At 44.3% G+C, this 19149-nt stretch overlaps 2 protein-coding genes across 4 annotated transcripts in view; both read right to left on the bottom strand.

Moving 5' to 3' along the window:
- Window positions 1-13058, bottom strand: part of LOC107116543 (chromosome unknown open reading frame, human CXorf38) — a 35894-nt gene extending 22836 nt beyond the window's left edge. For 2 of the 3 annotated variants that reach the window (XM_015418470.1, XM_015418472.1), the window contains exons 1-2: window positions 12832-13058; window positions 366-500 (exon numbers count right to left, since the gene is read on the bottom strand). In XM_015418470.1, coding sequence (XP_015273956.1) covers window positions 366-500; window positions 12832-13047 — 351 coding nt within the window. In that variant the 5' untranslated portion in view covers window positions 13048-13058. The remainder of the gene's footprint in view (window positions 1-365; window positions 501-12831) is intronic. The other variant, XM_015418471.1, reaches the window with a different exon arrangement.
- A 4019-nt stretch (window positions 13059-17077) lies between these two features.
- The window catches only part of MED14 (mediator complex subunit 14), a 50955-nt gene continuing 48883 nt past the window's right edge, over window positions 17078-19149 (bottom strand). The window contains exon 31 of the mRNA XM_015418484.1: window positions 17078-17440. Coding sequence (XP_015273970.1) covers window positions 17367-17440 — 74 coding nt within the window. The 3' untranslated portion in view covers window positions 17078-17366. The remainder of the gene's footprint in view (window positions 17441-19149) is intronic.

Below are 19149 nucleotides of genomic sequence, written 5' to 3'. Positions count from 1 at the left end.
AAGGGAGATGAAGTGCCCCATGCAAACCCTTACAGATTCCCCACTGCACAACAGCACCATAGTTTTTTGGGTAAACACTACCAGAGGGAGGGAAGGATGTAAGCTGAAGACAGGAGGACAGATAAAGGCAGGTTGGCTGGTGGATGGGGAAGGAAACAAGAAAAAGGGAGAGAGTATGGGAGCTTTCAGTGATGGACAAGAGAAAATACTGAGTGAGAGGAAAATGAGATCCCCCTCACACACACAAATCCTCATGGAGCCCCCAGTTGTACTACCCTAATGCATACTTTGTGCCAAAGGATTATTGAATAACGAAAAGTGAAAACTACAGTAGAATCTGACTAATAAAGACCATCTAATATTACCTTTGCAAACTCCCATGAGTTAGAAGGCCAAAGCCACGGTCTGCAGTTTCCCCAGTTAACCTCCCCATTCCTGTGCGTGTGATGATTCAAAATCTCCGTCTTCCATTCTTTGCATAAGGAGCAGGCAGGCTGAAACTACAAAGGAAAAAGAAACAGCTGAAATTTAAACCCGTGGTTTAAACTTTTGAGAAAAGGGAGACAGTAGAGAAAGTTTAATTTGGAGTTCCCTCAATCACAAGGCCCTCTCATGGATCACTGCCTTGTCGTGGCGAGGGGGCTTGCGTGGTTCGATGAGGCTGTGGCCTATGCCATGGAGGGCCACCCAAGACGGACAGGCCACAGCAGAGAACTCAGACCAAGCGTGATCCCCTGGAGAAGGAAATGGCAACCCACTCCAGTATTTTTGCCAAGAAAACCCCATGGACAGTATCAAAAGGCTAAAAGATATGACGCCGGAAGATGAGCTCCTCAGGTCGGAAGGTGTCCAATATGCTACTGGGGAAGAGCAGAGGGCAAGTACAAGTAACCCCAGAAAGAGTGAAGCAGCTGGGCCAAAGCTGAAAGGACGCTCAGTTGTGGATGTGTCTGATGGTGAAAGGAAAGTCCGATGCTGCAAAGAACAATACTGCATAGGAACCTGGAATGTAAGATCTATGAATCAAGGTAAGCTTGACGTGGTCAAAAATGAGATGAGATGGTTAGACAGTGTCATAGATGCAACGAACATGAAATTGAGCCAACTTCAGAGGATGGCGGAAGACAGGAGGGCCTGGCGTGATCTGGTCCATGGGGTCACAAAGAGTCGGACTCGACTGTGCGACTGAACAACAACAACAATTACAAGGAATCAGGATAACAGAATTTTACAATATGATAGTTCTAACAGTTCATAACCAGACAGACAAAGAACATATCAGGAGTGTAAAGAAAAGGAAACACCGATGATAATTAAATCAATTCAATCTCTTCTCCAAACTTTTCTGGAAGAACATCACACAATCTGATTGATGGCCTGGGGATGGGGCTCTTTGCTGCTGACAAAATTTGTGTGTGCATGTGGGGGCGGGGGGAGAACAGAAACAAAGATGCTGAAGAAGCAGGAAGGTTGAACAAAACACTACAACCTTAAAATGTGGTTCTTGGTTTCTGACTGCAGTTGATAAAATATCCATGTGCATAACAAGAATTGCACAAATATGCAAGAGTAAAGATAAAATCTCAAATCAGAAAATGTTTTGAAATAATGCTGCCTCTGATCATCCCAAAATTCTAGAGAAGGTACAAGATCATTTTTTCTTTCTAGGAAGGTATTGCAGGCAGGGAAATGTTGGCCCAGTATCTATATATCGAATTCTCAACAGTCTTCTCAGAATGTGGATACTTATTTCTCTAGATAGGGGGATCACTCTCCCCCAACAGGAGAGAGCCAGTTTGGTGTAGTGGTTAAGTACACGGATTCTAATCTGGGAGAACCAGGTTTGATTCCCCACTCCTCCACTTGCAGCTTCTGGATGACCTTGGGCAAACCACAGTTCTGTCAGAGCTATTCTTGAAAAAGAGCAGTTTCTGTCAGAGCTCTCTCGGCCCCACCTAGCTCACAGGGTGTCTGTTGTGGGGAGGGGAAGGGAAAGGAGTTTGTAAGCCACTTTGAGACTCTGAGTGAAGGGCGGGATATAAATCCAATCTCTTCTTCTTCTACAGACTCAGGAGACTCCCTGTGTCTGCAGGGGGGGGGGAATCCAGAGACTTCCAGTTTCGGCGACTTTCATGGCTCCAAAAGGAGTGGCCTGTGACGCGGCAGACAGGGGGGGCGGTGGATCCAGAACCCCCCGGTGTCCTTGTAGGGGAATCCCACCCTGGAGCGCTGTAGGGTGCCTCTCCCAAGGCTGCTGCCAAGGAATTGAGGCATCTCCAAGCCCCGATATGTCCCGTCGCCGCAGCACCATCATGGCTCCCAGAGGCGCACACCAGGTGGGCGAACAAGAGATCCAGTGAAAATAAAGCTCTCCTTACCTTCACAACAGGCGTGGAATGAAGCATGAGTGCCAATTCCTTTTTGACTGGGTATTTGGCAAAGCGCAAATCCGAAGCCCCAGATGCCACCGAAGGAGAGGGAGGGAGTTAGCTCACACACACACCCAACTTTAAGCGGACTCTTTTAGCGAAGGGGCTAGGAGAAACAGTGGTGGTCTATTGATTCAAGCAAAGCACAAATCCAATTAAAGCGAGCCTTTGAAGCATCTTTTTACTGACTTTTAAAAACTTTCCTTGAAATATAAACAATGACTGGGCAGGCAGATAAGATGGTGACAAGACCGAGACACTGTCCTGGAATTACAAGATCAACACATCCGGCGACCAAACCGGAAGTAAATACTGACTTTCTGAACATGTTGGCTACTGCACTGCACCCTCTGCTGGAGCAGATGACTAACCTCAACAAGAATTTTGATGCATTCCAAAGACAGATTAAAGAGATGAACTTAAAAACAGAGGAGACTGCAAAATCAGTGAAAAAGGTTGAAACCAAAACAAAAGCAATTAATCAAAGACTGGAGGTGATGGAAAAACAAAGATCCTCTGATAAAAAACAACTTTTAAGACTACAAATGGAAAAATCAGCGTTTGTTCTGAGATTTCAAGGTGTTCCTGAACAGAAAGGCGAGAATCTGAAGGAAATTTTAAATGAAGCATTGGCCCCAATATCAGGTTTAATGGCGGATACACTGCAAAGCAATCTGGGTATGATCTATCGGACATATCCAGAATTTATTAAGAAAAAGAACCTGCCTAGGGGAGATAGTGGCAAGATTTCAAGGTGTTCCTGAACAGCAAGGCGAGAATCTGAAGGAAATTTTAAGTGAAGCGTTGGCCTCAATGACAGGTTTAACGGCGGATACACTGCAAAGTGATCAGGATATGATCTATCGGACATATCCAGAATTTATTAAGAAAAAGAACCTACCTTGGTGAGATAGTGGCAAGATTCTCTAAAACATCAACAAGAGGCGTGGTGCTCAAGGCCACAAATGGGACAATCTTAAAAATCAAAGACGAAGAAATTAGAGTCTTAAAGGACATTCTATTTGAAATAAGAAAGAAGAGGACCCAATACAAAAACTTAACCAGCTTTTTGCAGAAAAACTCCACTCCCTACAGATGGATAATACCCGAAGGACTGGTCTTCAACTACACAGATAAAAAAGAAAAGATAGACTCTGTTTTAAAAGTGAAGATGTTCTTGGAACAGCAACAAAAATTAGCAACCGAAAAAGATAAAGCAGAGGAACAAACTATCGAAGAAGAAACTAGCACACATGGGTTGGAAGGCCTGGAATCTACAGCGAGCAGATATGCAGACGATACCACTCTAATGGCAGAAAGTGAAGAGGACCTAAAGAGCCTCTTGCTCAGGGTAAAAGAGGAGAGCGCAAAAGTGGGCTTGAAGCTCAACATCAAAAAAACTAAGATCATGGCATCCGGCCCCATCACTCCTTGGCAAATAGAAGGGGAAGTCGTGGAAGTAGTGACAGACTTCACGTTCCTGGGATCCCAGATCACCGCAGACTGTGACAGCAGCCATGAAATTAAAAGATTTCCTTGGGAGGAAAGTGATGGCGAACCTAAACAGCATGATAAAAAGTAGAGACATCACCCTGCCAACAAAAGTCCGCATGGTCAAAGCAATGGTATTCCCAGTAGTCATGTATGGCTGTGAGAGTTGGACTATAAGGAAGGCCGAGCGCCGAAGAATAGATTCTTTTGAACTATGGTGCTGGAGGAGACTCTTGAGAGTCCCTTGGACTGCAAGAAGAACAAATCAGTCAATCCTCAAAGAAATCAACCCTGACTGTTCCCTGGAAGGCCAGATAATGAAACTGAAGCTCAAATACTTTGGCCACCAAATGAGAAGGGAGCACTCACTGGAGAAGACCCTGATGCTGGGAAAGATTGAAGGTCAAAGAAGATGGGGACGGCAAAGGATGATATGGTCAGACAGCGTCATAGATGCAACGAACATGAAATTGAGTGAACTTCAGAGGACAGCAGAAGACAGGAGGGCCTGGCGTGACTTGGTCCATGGGGTCGCGAAGAGTCGGACTCGACTGTGCGACTGAACAACAACAAATAGAAGCACTAGAAAATAGCTATATTCCAAAATTACATTTTCTAGAGAGAGAGCTTTAGCTAAATATGCATATAACCGTTATATATGATCCTTGTATAGCTTATTTTTAGTTTAGTGTTAGTGTTTGTAGTCGATCAATTAATCCAGCTACCTTTATTGGCGTGTGTTTGTTGTGTTTTTGTAGTGTTTGTAGTAAGAAAATAATAAAAAACTTTTCAAAAAAAGAAAAAAATCCAAAAAGTTTAAAAAAAACACTTGGAGAGGGTTGAATTCTCCCCACCCACCTTTTGAAATGGTGACTGCAGGGATCTACTCCAGGCCCCGTTGCATTGACAGTGAGAGACAGAGAGACAGACAGAAAGGTGAGGAAGCAAAAAGCAGGATTGGATCTCAGATTGGGGAAGCTAAATAGCAGGGGGTTTGGACCCAGGCCTGGGAATAGGATTGCCTGCTCCAAGTTGGGAAACTCCTGGAGATTCTGTGGTGAACTCTGAGGCGTGTAGAGTTTGAGGTGGGGAAAGGCCTTATGGAATATAGTGCCACAGAGTCCAACCATTTTCCCCAGGGGGACAGATCTCTGGAGTCCAGTTGTAATTCTAGAGGATCTCCAGGTCCCACCTGGAAGCTGGCAAACCTAGGCCTAGAAGCACCCTCTGGGTGAACGGATACCACCTGATTTACATGATCCAGCTAGGCCTGGCTGCTTGCTACTGTTCAACAAGCTGACAAAAACCTGTGTACAAATGCACTAATATAGAAACAATTGCTCTAAATATTGTATTCTTAAATTTCAAATCAGAAAACCTGAAACAATTGGGTCACAATTTCATCTGGCATACAATTATAGTTGTAATCAATGTTCCCTCTAAGCTGCGGAGTCTTGTGAGCAAAAATTCTACTTTGTGAGCTACTGGCATTAAAGTTGTGTGTGAGTGATTTGGCTACTGCATAAATTAGTTTGCTCTGGACCCATCCTTCCTGAGCTAAGACAAAAATGTGTGAGCCGGAGGCTAAAAAACTGTGAGCTAGCTCACAATAATTCACCTTAGAGGGAACACTAGTTGTAATATGCATAAGGGAGTCAAACAACAGTGCTCAGAAATGACAATTTATAGGCACAGCTGAACTACTGGGGAATATCTCAAAACACAAGGAAAAGTTCTATGCCCTGCCCAGTCCTCCACAAATGTAGAAATATTATAGACTGTGAGTACGTTAAGAGTTTTTTCCCTGTTGTCTGCAGGTATGTGGTTTCATTCCAGCAATTGGGTTCCCAATACTCTGTTTATTGAGTGATATTGGAAATATACATTCTGAGATGTTTCATTTATTTACAGAAATACATAGTTGCAAGACGGTTCTTTGTGATCAAGCATATGTGAAACGTGGCTCTTTGTCAATACCTAGCTTGCCCTTAAAGAAGATACAAACCAAAGACCAACAATGAACTATAATATTTCTACATTTGTGGAGGACTGGGCGGGGCACAGAACTTTTCCTTATGTTTTGAGATATTCCCCAGTAGTTCAGCTGTGCCTATGAACTGTACTTTTCTCCCTTTCTCACAATACAAGAACTCATAGGCACTCAATGAAATTGCTGAGCAGTCCGGTTAGAACGGATAAAAGGAAGTACTTCTTCACCCAAAGAGTGATTAAGACATGGAATTCACTGCCACAGGAGGTAGTGGTAGCTACAAGCATGGACATCTTCAAGAAGGAAATCGATAAACATATGGAGCTGAGGTCCATCAGTGGCTATTAGACACAAGGTATAGATAGGAACTCTCGGTCTGGGGCAAGTGATGTTCTGTATTCTTGGTGGTGGTGGTGGGGCAACAGTGGGAGGACTTCTAGTGTCCTGGCCCCACTGGTGGACCTCCTGATGGCACCTGGCATTTTTGGCCACTGTGTGACAGAGTATTGAACTGGACAGGCCACTGGCCCAATCCAACATTGGCTTCTCTTATGCTCTTCTGTCATTTCTGAGCACTGTTGTTTGACTCCCTTATGCATATTACGACTATAATTGTATGTCAGATGAAATTCTGACCCAATTGTTATTTCAGGTTTTCTGAATTGAAATTTAATAATACAGTATTTAGAGTAATTGTTTCTATATTAGTGCATTTGTACACAGGTTTTTGTCGGTTTGCTTTCCATACTGTGTACTTCGCCTGTTGTTATGCTACTGTTTAACAGCAGCCACCCTATGAATGTCAGTGTAGTATAATATTCAGAGCTTCAGAGCAGGGTTTGCAAGGTTTAGATCGCCATCTTACTGTGGAAGTGCAGTGGGTGATTTTGGACCAGTTTCTTGCGGGTCTCCATTTGTTCAGTCTAATCCAAGCTTTCCCAGAACCACTAGGCCTCACTAGCAGGCCCAGGCTCATAACAGAAGGATTCATACTTTTCTTTCCTAGCAGGGCTCTTGCACTGGACTGTATCTAGCTGTTTTACTGCAGACCAAAATGGCAATCCTCTGAAGCAGCGAGGAACATTACACATGTTAGAGTTTCTGCTTATAACACAACAACACAATCCATGTAATACCTTTTATTAGGACCAGCCAACTTGACACAAAGCATTGTGCAAACGTTCAAGCCCGCCAGAATTGTTCAACAAGCTGTACATGACAACATTTTAAAAAGAAAGAGGAGCAGGAAGCAAATTTTTCAGGCCATGAAGTTACAACCTGACCTTATAAACATCATCTTTGAGACGCATGCTGGCAGATAGCTTAACCTTACTGCTTCTGTTAACTTCTTAAATGTCTGCTCAACAGTTCTTTTTATTTTCCATCCAAATATTCACTTCTCTTTTATCTGTTCCTTTTATCTGCCCTGTTACAGTTTCTCTTTTCAACTCCTCTGGCAAATCGTATGTTGCTTTAAATTCCGCCAGTGGTTAACATGACTTGGACTGAGAAGAGGCAGGGGAGAAAAATTCCCAAAATGCTTATTTTTGCAAGTCTTTCATATTAAAAAACCTCATTTGTAGTACTCTGACTTTGAAGTAGTTCCCTTCCCAGTCACCAGTCACCTGCCTACATTATCGTTTTTAACATCTCAGAATTCTATACCAACTGCTTCATCCAGTAAGCAAAGGCCCTTTTTAAAAAAAAAAAATTATTTTTATTAGTTTTTTCTCAAAAGTAACAGTCAGTAGTATTAAACTTACAGAACAGCATAAACAGTATATATAGTTTGCAAACCAATATAGTACTAGTAGTTTTACTTTGTTGTCAACAAGCTCAATGTAGTACCTATAACTCAGGGCACGATTTTTCTACAGTACCGCAATTAATAAAGCCCCCAATGTTTTACATTGATTGCATGACTCTTGTCCCAGAACCAAAGCTGAGAGCTTTGTAGGATGCTTTTCTTTGTTGCTGGAATTTTCTAGAATTTGTCATATCTCCCTTATAATAATTGAATAGCAATGTTCTATTTCGCAACATTCTAAATTTGGCCCCTTTAGTGTTAGGCCGGAAGAACTGCCACTCAGAAGACACTGGCTGGGTTGACTGGCTGCTTTGTGCAGTCCCGCCCAGCATTCCAAGGTCATTTGCATGTGGAAGCTGATTGGACTTCACTCCATTCCACATCTCAAACTCACCCCCCCCGCAAGGCAGTTGGAATTTTCAGTTGCATAACATATCTCATAGGGGAGAGGAGAATGATGTCAGCTGCCCTTTCCCTAGGCAGAGGCTGTGGGGGGGGGGTTGTAAAACTTAAGACAGACAGGCAGGTAAAGGTTGGCTGATGGTTGCCAGGAAAGGACATAGGGTTGCCAACTCCAGGTTGGAAACTTCCAGGATATTTTAGGGATGAAGCCTGCTGAGGGTGGGGTCTGAGGAGGAGGAGGAAGAGGGGGACCTCAGACAGATACAATGCCATACTGCCCACACTCCAGACAAGCTGTTGCCAGTCTCCAGGTGACAGCTGGAGAGATCTTAAAGCTTTGGTGCTAATTCATCGGAAGGCTGATGCCTCCGTCGCCTGGCTGGAGTGGCTGTGGGGGGTTCTGGAGTTGGCCGGCCGCTGGCGGGAGCCGCGGTCGCCCGGGCCGAGATTGGGGGGGCAAGGCGGGCGACAGAAGGCCGGTGCCTCAGTCACCCGGCCCTCTACAGACTCCACCCCCCAAACCTCCAGGTATTTCCCTCCTTAGAGCTGGCAACCCTACATTCCCCTCAGTGCCTGTTGGTAGGCAACTAAGCTTGGTCCTGTCACCTACTTTGGCCTTTGAGAGAAAACACATTGGGGCCAGTCCTGATAGGGTTGCCAACTCCAGATGGGAAATTCCTGGAGATTTGAGGGACGGAGCCTGAAGAGGGTGAGGTTTGAGGAGGGGTGGGACCTCAGACAGGTACACTGCCATAGACTCCACCCTCCAAACCAGTCAGTCCCACATAGGGAACCATTGTTGCCAATCTCCAGGTGAGGGCTGGAGAGCACTCAGAATTACAACTGCTCTGCAGAAGGGAGGGCAGAAGTCAGCTGAAGTCAAAGGGGCAGATAATGGTAGGTTGATGGCTAGCTGGAAAGGAGATGGAGTTGCCAACTACATGCTGACAAATTCCTGGGGATTTGAGGGGTGGAGCCTGGAGAGGGTGGGGTTTGCAGAGGGGTGGGACCTCAGACAGGTAGAATGCCATAGACTACACCCTCCAAACCAGCCATTTCGTCCTGGGTAACAATTGCTGCCAATCTCCAGGTGAGGGCTACAGATCACTCACAATTACAACTGCTCTTCAGGTAGCAGAGATCAGTTCCTCTGGAGAAAACAGTGGACTCATTATACCCTGCTGAGGTCACCACAGCAAATTGACACTGTTTGCCCAAAGCCAGAGCACTGCCCCAGAGCCTCTTTCTAGATCTCGTTGCTTTCACAACGGGCTTTACTGCTAGTTAGAGCCATAATCAACAAGAAGGCCACTCCACCTTCCCTACCCTCAAGAAATCTGTTAATCCTGATGCAAAGTGAACCAGAGATTTGGAAATTCAGTGTCTTTAGGGAAAATCTACTTCACTAGACTCCTGCAGTGAAGAGCTTGATTCTCCACTCATATCAGTAGCATAGATGTTTTATAGGATCTTGTAAATATCTAGTTCCTTTTCCTAGTAGAGGAACATATCTGAAGCAGAACGATTGGGCAGCACTCCTTATCATTATTTTTGCAACTGATTCATATAGGCAAGCAGCAGTGTGAATGACTATCTGAAACCCAACAATGTGGAGGCAGCATTTTGTAGCAAGCAATTTGCGTAAATCCGTTTGTGCAGTTCCAGGGATTTCAACTATGCCAGCACCTTTTCCTTCTCCTGCAGTCTGCAGCTACACAACCAAAATTTACACGACTGTAAAGAAAGCTGCTTCACACAAATGGTTTGTTATGTGGAACTCTCTCCATGCAATTACATCTCCAGTGGCCACCCATACAACTGCCTGCACATATGACAAAGGCCTGTGATTAAACTACAGCCAAAGTAAAATCAAAAGGATTTAGACTGGGAAATGGGAAGAAATTGCCTGTTCCTTTTCTTCTACACATCTGTCATGGCTCAGGTGGGGTGTCACCTGACGCTGCCACCACTCTGGTTCCAGGCTCCCTTGAGAAGGCCCAGAGCACCCTCCCAAGACCTTTAGATCTCTCTTTTGGCCTGATAATAGGCATGAGGACCAGGCAAAGTGAACAATGAAAATAGTTTATTTTATAGGAGGTAAAATAACAAGGTGCAGAATAACAGTAAGTGGGTGAAAAGAAATCAAATGCCCTTACGCGTCTAAATATACTGTCCCTAGCTCACTATCTGCAGTGGCTTTAGACTACTCACCCTTCCCTCAGGATGAGGGTTTTTTCCCTGCAGCAGCCTTCCTTCTGGCTCTGCCCTCTGGGAAAAAGAACAGCCTTTGCTCTGGCACCAGCCTTTTTGTTCCCCAGCCCTCTTCTTCCCTATTGGTCAATTTTGGCTCCAAAACCTTCCAAGGCCTTCTGGGATTTGTAGGCCTAGCCTCCTTCCACTGCTACACAGGCTTCCCTGGGCCAGCTAGGCCGTGCTTGCACAGCCCAGATCATGACAACATCCCACACAGAAACACTCAACTATCTCCCCAAAATCACCAAAACACAGTCATAGCATGATGAATCAGTTTTGTGGACGCTGTGCAACAGACTTAGAAATCTTCAGAAAGGGGGGTTATTCTGATTCCCATACACATCAGTGCATTCTTGGCACTCCCTCTGTACTCTTTCCAGGAGGCTGAGTTTGGTGGGTAAAAATATGTGAACCAGCTTAATAAATGCAGACACACATGAAGACATTGCTCCTAGGATTGTGTCAGCCACAGAGTGTCAGTTAAGCCCTGCAAGAATTCCAATACAGGCTTCAGCAGGTTGCCAGACTACATCAAATTCAAATAAATAAATAAATTCAATTACAAAGTCTGACAGGCAAAAACTCAACAGAAGCAGCATTCCACAGAACGAAGATATCAGGACGATGAAAGCTGTATGTGCTGAATTTCTATCTGCCATGTTAGTCTGGCAGCAAAGCAAAACACAGTTCTTTCCCTCTAATAGTCCATGATTTTCAACTGTCCTTATTGTAAAATGCATGACACCACTTTCAGAATAATTTAAAACAAATTACCATTATACACTGTATATATATATAATTATGGTACAGTTGCTGAACTTCAACTTCTTATCCGTCATAAATTTGCATATTGCCTGCCAAATAAATGTTGTTATAACATTATTGGGGAAAATAATGCTACCTTACCACCCTTTAGCGGTTTTAAATATTCAGCATGGTTACCAGATTAGTTTGGCACCAGACCACAGAAAGAAGAAATTCCACCTATTCAGTATCTGCCATTGTTTTGTGCATCACGTAGTGAAGCCTCAAGATGAGCAGTGCTTGCTTCAGCCAGGAAGGAAAGAAAGGGATTAATTATGACACTTCCCTGTAGTCTACTAATTGGTTGGTTAAAGGAGGATAGGAAGAGAGAGCATGCACTATTTTTAAATCTCTTCAGTGAACACTTGTTGCTTTCCCACTAGCTTCTTCATGTCAGCAGAGCAGTTTCCCCTTTCTGGCCACTGATAAACCCTATCGCCAATACTTTCTCCTTCAGATCCTGAGGAACAACAGATCAGGCAACACAATTTACCAACAAGTAGCTCCTGTCCTTTTTCTATTACAGCACAAAAGAAAGGAGATGGAGTGAAAGGCTGAAGTGGATTTCTTTTGTGGAGGGAAATAAGTGACTAGAGTTTTGGCACTCAGCCCCACATTATGCTCACACAGGAAATAGGGGCAGTGGTTATTTGCTAAAGAGACATTCTGGGAGGCTCAGCGCTGTCCGAAGACGTTTCCGTGGCCATGTGGCCGGCATGACTAAACACCAAGGCGCACGGAACGCTGTTACCTTCCCACCAAAGTGGTACCTATGTATCTACTTGCAATTTCTTGCTTTCGAACTGCTACGTAGGTGTTACTTCACATTAAATAACCGGATCACTGCAAGACCGTATAAAGTCATAAACACACAAGATCAGAACCACAAAGAATTAATCTAAGACCCTTAAAAGTATTGCATAAAGCTGTTACTCCTACCGAAATTAAAGCTAGGAGATGGAACTACACACTCCATCGCTGAGCTCTGACGCTGAGCGAGATTTCCAACTGAACACAGACAACGCTGCTGAAGTTAAATCGCTGCGAAAGTGCAGGGAAGCGCGCGCTCGCCCGCCCTCTGCATATATAGTGTGAAGCTAATACCTCACTCTCACAACTTGGGGACGACGACGAACAGATGCAAAAGCAGTTGCCTCTGCCTGGGCTCTTTCGAGTGTTCGAGTCTCAAAACAGGCGTGACAGACAGCTAGAGGTTCCTTTCCGCGGAAAAGATCCCCCCCCCCCTTTCTTTGGAGACTGCGAGTTTAAACAGCTGTGTGAAGGCGGAGAAATGCTTAACTCTTTCTCGTCTCGTCTGCTCTCCAATCCTTTCGTCGCCGCGCATCCCCCCTCACGAGGAGCAAAACAGTTACGGAGCGAACAAAGGATAGAAATAAGTATTCTCACCCCCCCCCCGGTTTGTTTGTTTTTTAAGCACATCGAGGAAAAAAGAAAAAGACACAAAACGGAGCGCGGCGTTTGTTTTTGACTGGCAAAACGCGCCCGGTTTGATTTATTGCCTTCATGTTCTCCGGCGACCGGTAGAAACCAGGCGGGGCTGGAGGAGTCTGCGCGCTGGGGCGGAGAAGAGGGCGCGGAAATCCTCTCCGCTGCTCCCAGGGCTGCAGGAAGAGAAGGGCGGCGACGTGCCTCACCTGCCTGCCTCGAGGGGTGCACCTTCCTCTGCAGCTACGGCCTGACGGGGCAAGGCGAGCTGTGCCGCGGGCGACGAGCTGGCGGTGGAAGGCTTGGACTTGCTCGCCGGCATAACGCTGTAGGGCAGCCCGCAGCAGCAGGAGGCTGTGGCCGGCCTTCACCCAGTTCTTGTACTCCGTGCAATTAAGGCGAGCAGCCAGTTCCGCCAGCGCCATGGCAGGGCACACTCCGCCTTCCGCGTCGGGCTGGGCAGGGCTCGACGCCGGCGCCGTCCTCCTTTTGCCGACGCCGGAGGGAAAACCCGGAATAGGAGCCTATTGTCAACATTGCCAAGGCGCTCGACCCCAAAAGGTCGTTTTGGTTTCCTTCCAGTTATACACAGCTTTCATTTGAGGCATTGCCGTTTTGCCCAGTTTCTCAGGTTTTCGTAAACGTTGCTTGGTTTAATTTGCCACAACCCTTCATTTACGTAAATAGAACCCGAAACTCCGAGGAAGTAATCTGCAACTGGAGAGGAAAGATGGAGAACGGAGATGAGCCGTTGTATTTCGGTTGTATTTTGAAATGCAGGTTGCCTAATAAGTTTTGATGTAGTGGAGACGTGGACAAAGTTTTCGTTTCAGCAGAGTGGCTATGTTGGCATGTTCTAGCAAAAACTCGTCCTGCCGTTTAAAAAGTGTCAGTCCTTATTAAAGTGCCACAGGACTCCTGTTTATGAAAGTTCTAGTTTTAATGCAAGAAGTCAAAAAGATAAACGTATAAGACCTTAAACGGCTCAGAATGGAGTACCTGATAATAGCAGGCATTCCCCACTTCGGTAAATTTTCCTATTCACAAAAGAAAGTTTAGATAGCTTGCCATGAGACATTCTTTAAAACAGACCAACTTTGTAAAATATAGGTCCCTGGCCAGATATTGGGGGGAGGCGTGGCTAATTGCCCGGCACAGTTTGATCTGTGATTACACAATCAGACCTGCGGTGGCACACCAGGGGTCCTTCCCTCAGTGCTGGCACATCACACCATGGGCGTCTGGAGGCAGCCTGTGGCAAATGTTTACTAGTACCTTGGAGGTACTAGTTTTTTAACACCCATCCGAGGGAAGCCACAGGAGCACTACGCTTCCCAGATGTTGCGGTGTGATCGTGCCCGGAAAATCCCCCTATCATCCGTCTCTTTAACACAGCAAATGCTCCATGTGAACAGGGCCATAAATGCCCTTTTCACCACATGCTTTAAAGAGGCATGACCAATCTGGCAGTTACTTCCCTGAAACTCTGACACACACACCCCTTCTTTGTTAGGTAAATTAGTGGTGAGCATTATTTAACACTTAAATTATTAACCAAAGACTCAACGTTGGTAATGCTTCTGCAAAAAATAAAAATATAAAAGGCTGCCTTCACCTATTGGTAACTGGTTGAAGAACGGAAACAGAGGGTAGGAGTAAACATGGAAAATAAGCAGAGACATCCATCAGAATCTGTTTTGGGAATGGTACTATTTAACATTCCAAAGTCGGACTAGAGCAGTGAGGTGTTCTGTTTGCAAATGACACCTAATTATTCAAGATGGTGAATATTCATACAAACTCCAAACAGCTCTCAGCGAAATCAGGTTCAATGTAAGTGTAACACAATACACATTAGGGCAAAACATACCAACTTAACCTCAATACTGATAAACTGTAAACCATCAGTAATTGAATAGCCCTGTCAACTCAAAACATTCCTACAATTATTAGGAATTGGACTGAAAATAAACTGCCGGCATCATCATGGCACTAGCATAAATCTTGGGTACAACTACATTTTGAACACTGGACTACTCATCTCATATACAGGACTGGAAATTGTGCAGAAAAGATCAAAGTGATCAAGTGGTTGGGCACCTTTCCTTCAAGGAAAGATCAAACACTGGGAGCATTTTAAAGCATGGAGTTCATGAAATTATGTATTGTTTAGAGAAAATTGATTTCCCCACCCCCCCCTCTTAAGATGCAAGAGAATAGCCCAATCAACTTTTTGCCAGATAGTTTCAGGAGAAACAAAAAGTACTTCACATAATATATCATTTGTGATTCTGAATTCCATAAGGCAAGCTGATGAGTGCTAGCTTAGATAGCTTTAAAGGGGAGCTACTGAAGAATGGTGTCTAGCAATGGAAACTGCAGGTTCAGAAGCTCAGTGAAGAACAGTGAGTGAGATTCCTGAAAACATATCTCTGGCTACTGTTGGAAACAGGATGCTGATAGGTCTGTAGTACAATCCAACAAAACTGCTCTTGTGTATCTGCATGGATCTTGCACAATATCCCTGCTGACAGAAGGAATTTGCATTAGCAGAACAGGATTTCTCTGCCTCTCTCTTTCCTGCTACCGCTCATATATATCCCCAAAGGCTACTCTTGGGGAACAAGGAATAGCATGAGAAGGGACATGGTCTGCTGAGGGAGGAATCAGTGGAAGTCCCTCCCCTCTTCAGCAGCATAAAGTTTCCTCTGGATCCAACCTTGCGCCTTTACATAGTATCAAGTACAAGGCTGTACAGTATTGTATTGGTCTATACTGTTATGTACATATCAAAGACAAAACAATAAAATGTTAAATGTTTGATTCCTGGTTGCTGATAGTTTGCTCTTCGTTCTCCCAAGCTACCTTTGAAGCCACTCTTATTTATGAAGTTATCTTTAGTTATCCTTGTGACATTTATATCCTGTACTTTGACTATCACTGATGGGTGTCCATTCGTATAACTGATATGAATTTCACATTATGGACTCCACACAGAAGCTGTCTAGAACAGTTTTAGACAGCAGCTATACCATGTAGGCACCTTTAATAATTTACTATAGGGTTCCCCAACATGGCACCAAGGCGCCAACCAGTTCTTCCCAGTGCCCGTTGAGCTTTTTCCGAAAGCGGACAGAGCCAATTGTTGGATGCCCTTATTCAAATAAAAGGATGGTCCATGGCTGCAATAGCAGCTACTGCCACTGAAGGACAAGTACTGAAAAGCAGCCAGGCTTGTGGTTCCATTTCCCCTTTAACTCCTTCTATTTATTTCTCCTTCTCTTTCTTTGGTTACTTTTTTATCCCCCCTCTGCTATTCTTTTGGATCTGCCTCCTGTGGTAGCCATTTTGGGGCAGCACTCACCACCCCCTTTCAAAGTTCCAGAGGTGTCCACAACCTCAAAAAGATTGGGGACCCCAATTTACTACATGTACTATCGTCATGGGGAACCTCCACACCAGATGTCCCTGCAGCTCATGTTGGTGGCTTTGAGTGACTATGTAATACCAGCACTCCACATTGTATAATGTGCACTGCACAGAAAGGCCACCCTAAAAGCCATGCAGTCAGGATCCATCTTACAACTGTGATTTGTGGAACCCAGAGAATGCCTTTAGGAGCCCCCAAGATCCTCTCTTTCCCCAGCCCCCATGAAAAGCAGTGCATAGTATGCAACTTGCAGAATGCTATTACATAGTTTCTTGATGACAACATGAGCTCCAGGGAGATCTGGTGGTAATATGGAGATTCAAAACTGTTTCTACTACTCTCCTGGGTCTCAGTTTACTTTGCCATGCAGCACAGGATGTGGCTTTGGGCACACAGGATCAGTTTTATAGCTCTGCAAGCCACTGCATTATAACAGCTATGGGCAAAGTAACCAAGGTTACAAGGACTGGCAAAACACGCATATGCCTTGTCCCTTAACTGGTCTTTTTGAGATCTCACCAATTTCATAAGGAATCTCACTCTTTAATTTGGTTTGCTGAAGGTGTCCTTAAGCTATTATGAACCTCCCACCAAAAGCATGACATTGTTGTTGTTGTTGTTCAGTCGCACAGTCGAGTCCGACTCTTCGCGACCCCATGGACCAGCCCCCGCCAGGCCCTCCTGTCTTCCGCCGTCCTCTGAAGTTGGCTCAATTTCATGTTCGTTGCATGACATAGCTCTATAATTAGCAACGTAAGATTCTTTTCATTATGTAGGTGAAGTGTTCAACAGAAAACTCACACAAATTTTTAAATCTAGTTTATTAAATATTGCTTTTGGTGGGACATGTTTACAACAAGCCCACTTTTTAAATGTAAGGATTCAAAGCAGTCATATTAAAATACAGATTCAATATAAAGTGTGTCACAGTCTTACAGTATTCAAAAAATGACAGACCTGCCTTTTAAAAAAAGACTATTACACCAAGACATAAGAAAAACATTTAAATAAGCAAGTTTGGCATTTTCATAATCTTTGTAGTATAAAACAGAATATTAACTCTATTTACTGGCAAGCTGATACATAAATCTATTACTAGTTTGAAATGTTTCCTTAAAACATTATATAGAGCACTGTACAAAAAAAAAAAATCTGATGAAAGTGCATCCCTGAAAGTAGGCCAATCCATTGTATTAGCTCTTTTAAAAATGTGACACGCAAAAATGTCTCTTCCATTTTATGTAACTGAAGGTTTTATTTCAGAGAAATTTTTTTGCCGGTTCATCTCATTTTTACCCTTTGTCTAAAAATAGCCTATGGACGCCCACCAGGGGGCAGTGTAAGGTTAGCCATTAAATCACGAACAGCTGCAAAGATTGTACATTCACCTGGAACAAGGGAAAGAAACACAAGTTAGCTCCTGAAGTCCTGGCAGTGATAAATTTAATCAGAGACACTACAAGGTTAATTTTTCCAAAGATGTAATTACACTCAGGTGAAACACTAAATAAGTAACTTAAGTGCAGCTACTACCAGAAACTGTTCAGCCAGCCAGTGTGAAAACTAAATTCTAAGTGTGAACAAAACACAGGTTTCCTCACATCACAATAACTGGGTTGGTTTCTGTCTCCCAAATGTAGGAAAGTGCACTCCACCCCCAGTCACCTGCACAGTGGACCTGTACCAAGATGGTCTGGATCCAAAAGCTAAGATAACTTCCATAACTGCCTCTTTCTTGACCTATATATAAGCTCATATTGTTGTCTGAGGATATCACACAACCTCAATCTGTGCTAGATGAAGGTCCTTGGAGGAAGGAATACAAATGTAAGCAACCCACAAACCGATTTATTTAAAATATGTAAATACCTGCCTTTTCCTGAGTATTTTAATACCCAAGGTGGGTACAATATAAAAACAAATACATGATTATACATGTGCTAGTACGGCTGGGGAAGAACACTATTACCACTAGAAAAGAACCATACAACAGGTCACAGTTAATAGTGGACCTCTGTTTAATTAGGATTCTCAGGTGTAAATAAAAGAAAGTTACTTGCAGCTGCTCTTAACAGAAGCCTGGCTTTCATTAAATGTACTACTGCTATTGGTAGTTTAAGCAGAACACCTACCCCCATACCCCCCAAATATTATTATTTGGAAGTCCTTTTAGTTATAAAGCTAGTGTTTAAAGCTACTGGAACTTTCAAATCAGAAAAGCACATTTCTGATGTCACTGACAACAAGAAATCAACTTCAGCTATTCCACAGAAGCAGTAATGAAACTCTTGTAGATAAAGAATGAAAGACAAAGATCAGCCACCACTGCAAATTAACCAGCTCAGCCACAATGATTCTTGCTAAGTTAAAAAAAATAAATAATCAGAGGCTATGTTATTGGTTTTGGAGTGCTCTTTTTAAAAATTATGAATCTGTGAGGATTTGATCATTTGGGAATGTTTCTAACAAAGTATTATCCCTTATTTTACAAATTTTTAAAGACAGGAAAGCAGTGAAAAATAGCCATAGAATCTTCTTCAAACTCCAATTTAGGATGTTGATGCCAATGTATTTTAGGATAACTGAGCAAGTATGGACAAACCCCCAAATGTCAATTCCAAGAATTCTCTTCAGTAAAGCTCTACAACTTGTAGAGCCACATGAGAAATGCCTCACTTGTAAAGAAAACATGTGTTCAATCTATATATCTAATAGCCAACTTGCCCCCTCCGTGCGGATCGCTAAATCAGCACGGAGGGGGCAGCTGGGGGGCTGGGGGAGGTTTGTGCACACGTGGGCCAGTCCCCATGTGTGCACAAAAATACAAAAAGTTTTTAAAATTTTCGGGGGGATGTTTAAATCCCCCCGAAAGTGCAAGAGCGTCTCCTGCGCATGCGCAGGAGACGCTCTGCAACGCCGCCGCCACCGCCGCCTCGGAGCCAGCCGGCGGGCTGGCAGGCGACGGGGGGGGGAGGAAGCTGGGCCTCACCGCTGCCGCCGCCTCCCCGGAGCCGGCTGGCCAGCCGGCCGGCTGGGCGCAGAGGCCGGCCAGGCGGGGGGGCCGGGCAGGGAGGGGGGCGGGGCTCGCCGCGGGGAG

Source organism: Gekko japonicus, unplaced genomic scaffold (genome assembly GCF_001447785.1).
Source record: "Gekko japonicus isolate JY-2015 unplaced genomic scaffold, Gekko_japonicus_V1.1 scaffold202, whole genome shotgun sequence".
Classification (NCBI taxonomy): Eukaryota; Metazoa; Chordata; class Lepidosauria; order Squamata; family Gekkonidae; genus Gekko; species Gekko japonicus.
The sequence above is the reverse complement of the archived record's forward strand: the minus strand, read 5'-3'. Positions and strand labels throughout refer to the sequence as shown.